This window comes from Sinocyclocheilus rhinocerous, unplaced genomic scaffold, assembly GCF_001515625.1.
Source record: "Sinocyclocheilus rhinocerous isolate Xijiao unplaced genomic scaffold, SAMN03320098_v1.1 scaffold6919, whole genome shotgun sequence".
Taxonomy (NCBI): Eukaryota; Metazoa; Chordata; class Actinopteri; order Cypriniformes; family Cyprinidae; genus Sinocyclocheilus; species Sinocyclocheilus rhinocerous.
This window is the reverse complement of record NW_015642135.1, coordinates 75,330-79,710: the sequence shown is the minus strand read 5'-3', so window position 1 is coordinate 79,710 and position 4,381 is coordinate 75,330. Positions and strand designations below refer to the sequence as shown.

At 32.8% G+C, this 4,381-nt stretch overlaps 1 protein-coding gene across 1 annotated transcript in view; it reads left to right on the top strand.

The window, feature by feature from the left end:
- LOC107755687 (inositol-tetrakisphosphate 1-kinase-like) overlaps positions 1-4,381 on the top strand; it is a gene marked incomplete at its 5' end in the record, with an annotated part of 49,026 nt that overhangs the window by 17,029 nt on the left and 27,616 nt on the right. The window contains one exon of the mRNA XM_016572574.1: positions 1,641-1,758. Within this exon, the coding sequence (XP_016428060.1) occupies positions 1,641-1,758 (118 nt within the window). The remainder of the gene's footprint in view (positions 1-1,640; positions 1,759-4,381) is intronic.

The window sequence follows — 4,381 nt, the reverse complement described above, 5'->3', positions numbered from 1 at the left end:
TTCAGACTCAGAATCTTTTTTTTTTTTTTTTTTTTTTACCTAAATGTGATCTCTTTGTCATTCACTTGTTAGTGAAAGGAAATTAAAAGCAGTAATTACAGAGTATTGATCATTATGAGAAAGGTTTTGCATTTTTAATAGTGCATAAAGTTTCGGTCTCATTTTTATTTTTTGAAAGAGACTACATGCAGTTTTTCTTTTATATCTAGTTTTAGGGGTTCAACCTCAATTTATAGGGATGTGTTGGTGCAGTAATATACTGACACAATGTAATATAATTTTTTTAATCCTTTACATATTGTATTATAATTTATTTATGTATATATTCGTTTCCTACAGTTCAGTTCCATGACTTCTGAAATAAAAAAATTACACAATATAATATAATATAATATAATATAATATTTCTACTTTGAATAAATGCTGTTCTTTTGAACTTTTTATTCATCAAAGAATCCTGAAAAAGGTATCATAGGTTCCAAAAAAAAATACTAAGCAGCGCAACAGTTTTCAACATTGTTAATAATTCTGCATATTAGAATGATTTCTGAAGGATCGTGTGACACTGAAGACTGGAGTAATGGCTGATGAAAATTCAGCATTGCATCACCGGAATAAATTATAATTGAACTATATTTAAATAGAAAACAGTTATTTTAAATTGTAATGTTTAGTACAATAGTACAATATTACTGTTTTTTTTTTTGTATTTTTGATCAAATAAATGCAGCCTTTGGGAAAAGATTTCTTTCAAAAAGGGAAAAAAAAAAAAAAACCTTAATTATAGTTATTCCAAACTTTTGACTCGTTGCAAGTGTGTATATGTTGATATATATATAATGTTATTATATACTATGATAATATTTCACAAAAGACCTTTCTACTTAAATTCAGTTTCCCATCCTACAACTTTGTTTTTGTTTTGTCGTCTTCTGAAATGTCACCTCAGGTACTCACCTCTAAATGAGAACGTAAGAGCATTGAGCCTCTTAATGTTCTTAAACAAAGCTCTCTCCTAACACCACGCTCTCACTAAGCATGCGCTTAATGTATATTACATAGATTACATAAGACACAGAATGATCTGAACACTGAAATAATATTCACTTTTAAACCCTATGAAAACTGGAGATCTTTTTTGTTTTTTTGCTGTAACCTTTTTTGCCCATTTAATCAGAGCTGGTAGAATGTGTGTCTTCACACATTCTGATGTGTGAGTTGATTTGATCTAACAATCAGTACACTTGGATTAGCAACTAAATTTCCCATCATTGACAGTTAATGACTGATGGAACTGGTAAAACACATGAGAAAAGAATGCATTTCCTCATATTCTGTCAAATGTTATCATATGACTGGAGTGAATGGGGGCAGTGGAGAGAAAGACAGCGAGTGGTTATGTCATGCCAACTGAATGCAAGAATGCAAAAATTAATTTACATAACAGCAGTGTAACGGGCTTCATGTGTACATGTCTTTGTATGTGTGGTGAGTTCATTCATGCATTCCAGTTTATACATGTTAGATAACTGCCTTTAACAACACCAGTAAGTAATGTTCAAAGATTTCAGTTAGTCACGTTATTGACTACTGTCACCTGTACACCTTCCTTGCTGTGACCTGTTCCACTGGTCTTGCAGGATTATATTGATGCTCACCCAGAGACCATCATTCTTGACCCACTTCCAGCCATCCGAACTCTACTGGACCGCTGCAAATCCTACCAGCTGGTGCACAGGATAGAGGACTGCATGAGAGGTACTGTGATCCAGCACCCATTTTCAGGTTATACCAATGAAGATCTGCCCAACTACAAGAAGCACCGAGTTTGTAGTTGAATGGGGTGAACTTTATAAAGTAATGGTCTGGTCAGAGCTGTAACACAGCAGTTGGCATGTTGAGCCTGTGGTGCTCATGCAGGTAAAGCAGGTTTGAGTCTGACCTGCAACATGTTCATTTTCCGTTCTTTCGCTTTGCTTAAAAGAATAGTTCTCCCAAAATGTTAATTTCTGTTATAATTTACTCACCCATTATGTTTTTGCATTCTTCTGTGGAACCAAAGAGGTGTATTTAAAGAATATCAAGATCCAAAATTACAAAAAGTATTGTAGAAATGAACTCATGCACTAATTTTGAAGCCATATGATAGTTTCGTGTGACAAACAGACTGAAATTTAAGTCGTTATTCACTGGAAATCTGAATATCCACCTTATAACTCTGCATGTTCATTCGGAAAGTAAACAGTATCTGATTCGTTTGTGAATGAATTGCTCTTTTGAATCTAATTTTATAAATAAATAATTCTATATAGTTAACAAAATTGGTTTGAATGATTCATTCACAAATCTAACTGATTGAATCTCTACTGATTCTATAATCTGTTGTATTTGGCTTCAGGAGACTTCAAATATAGAGCATGAGTTATATGAACTATGCTGCTTTTGTATGCTTTTTTAATTCTGCTTTTGCATTGTTTTTTGAAGTTTTTCTGCTGCATGCCTAATCTATCCTCTCCTCTATACGTCCCTCTCCAGCATGTCCCGTCTCCAGGGTTGGGAGGGTTACTTTTAAAATGTATTCCGTTACAGTTACAAATTACTTCATTAAAAAAGTATTCAGTAACTTAATCCAAGTACCACAATATAAAAGTAATGTAATCTGATTACTTTTGGATTACTTAGTTACATATGTAAATAAGTCAAAAAAGCAATATCTAAGTACTTTTATTTAACTATGACTTTAAAATTAAAACTAATTAAAACTATAGTAAAAACTATTTGAAACTATAAAAAATCGTGTCTTGTTTCACCATCTAGATATTACAGCCCGTATATTTATATAAAAGGCTATGCAGACATCAAGTGGCTATACAGTTTAGTATTTATTTATTTTTTATTTTGATTTTTTATTATTATTTCTTTAACATGTACAAGTAAAAATAAATATAGTTTATACACAACATTAAAAAAAATGTACACCATATACATATTAGTCTTAGTCTATTTTAAAATAAACCTACATGTCGAAATGCATGTGAAATGCTATGATCTTTCTTTATTTCATTGAATGATCCGGGGTGTGGGTTCTACATTTTCAGGCTCATTTTCCGCTAGAAAACTTACAACTGCAGTGCAGTCATGCACACCATGGACTTTTAAATCACTAACAAACACTAAATTTGAGCTAACATGATGATTTTCATGCTAGTCGGACTCGTAGCTGCAAATGTTCAAGTTGGCCTTTGTTAAAGCAAGAGTCTTCATGCATAGCTTACGCTGTACAACTGTTATTTCCTTTATCCTCTTTGAAAACAAAATAACTGTGAAATTTCCAGACATGAAAACGTTTTTCACAACAGGAAGCATCGTAATTAATTACTGTAACAGCGTCTCAGTCATCCCACGTTTGAGAATAATAATTGTAGACGGGTGTTATTTGCGCACGCACCAGCAGGCGGCTCACGTGAGTCAACATGTGTCAACAGAACCAGGAACTATGCAGCGCTAAATATATAGCATTGTCAAAATACTCGCTTATTTAATTTTAAATGAAACAAATATAATCCTGATAGTATTCCCCCTTTTACAAAATGTGACTGTAATCTGAATACTTTGTTTTTTGATGCAACTGTAACGGATTACAGTTACTAGATTTTTGTATCCTGATTACGTAACGCCGTTACATGTATTCCGTTACTCCCCAAGCCTGCCCGTCTCTGACCTGTGTTCATTACAGACATGACATTTTGAGAAATTATTGCAATGCAGTTTGTGCATATCCGGAACAGAGATGGGCCAAAAAAGGAAAAAAAAAACAATCCATTGCAGATCGTGAATTATAAATTAAATTAATATTGCACAGTATCGTGATACTTCAGCTGGTATAGTATCATAACATGTTTATGGTATAGTGACAACTAGGGATGGGTATCGTTTACATTTTATCGATACGATACGATACCGATACTGATACTGCTCAGCGATACCGCTACTTATCGATACTGTTATCGATACTATTTAGTGTAAAAAGATATGATGTGAAATTTTTTTGAAAATTTCAAGTTATTTTATTACTGCTGAATTTTAGCAACTGTATTCAAGTTTTTTAGTCAAGAGCACCAAGTTATTTTTCTCTTTGTTTTATTTTATTAACATTAAAGGAATAGTTCATCCAATAATGAAAATGGTCATTTACTCACTCTCAAGTTGTTTTAAACCTGAATGAGTTTCTTTCTTCTGTTGAACATAAAAGTTATTTTGAAGAATATGGGAAACCAAACAGTTACTGGTCCCCAGTGACTTTCATATTTCTTTTTCCTACTATCAAAGTCAGTGGGGACCAGCAACTGTTTGGTTACCCACATTCTTCAAAATATCTTCT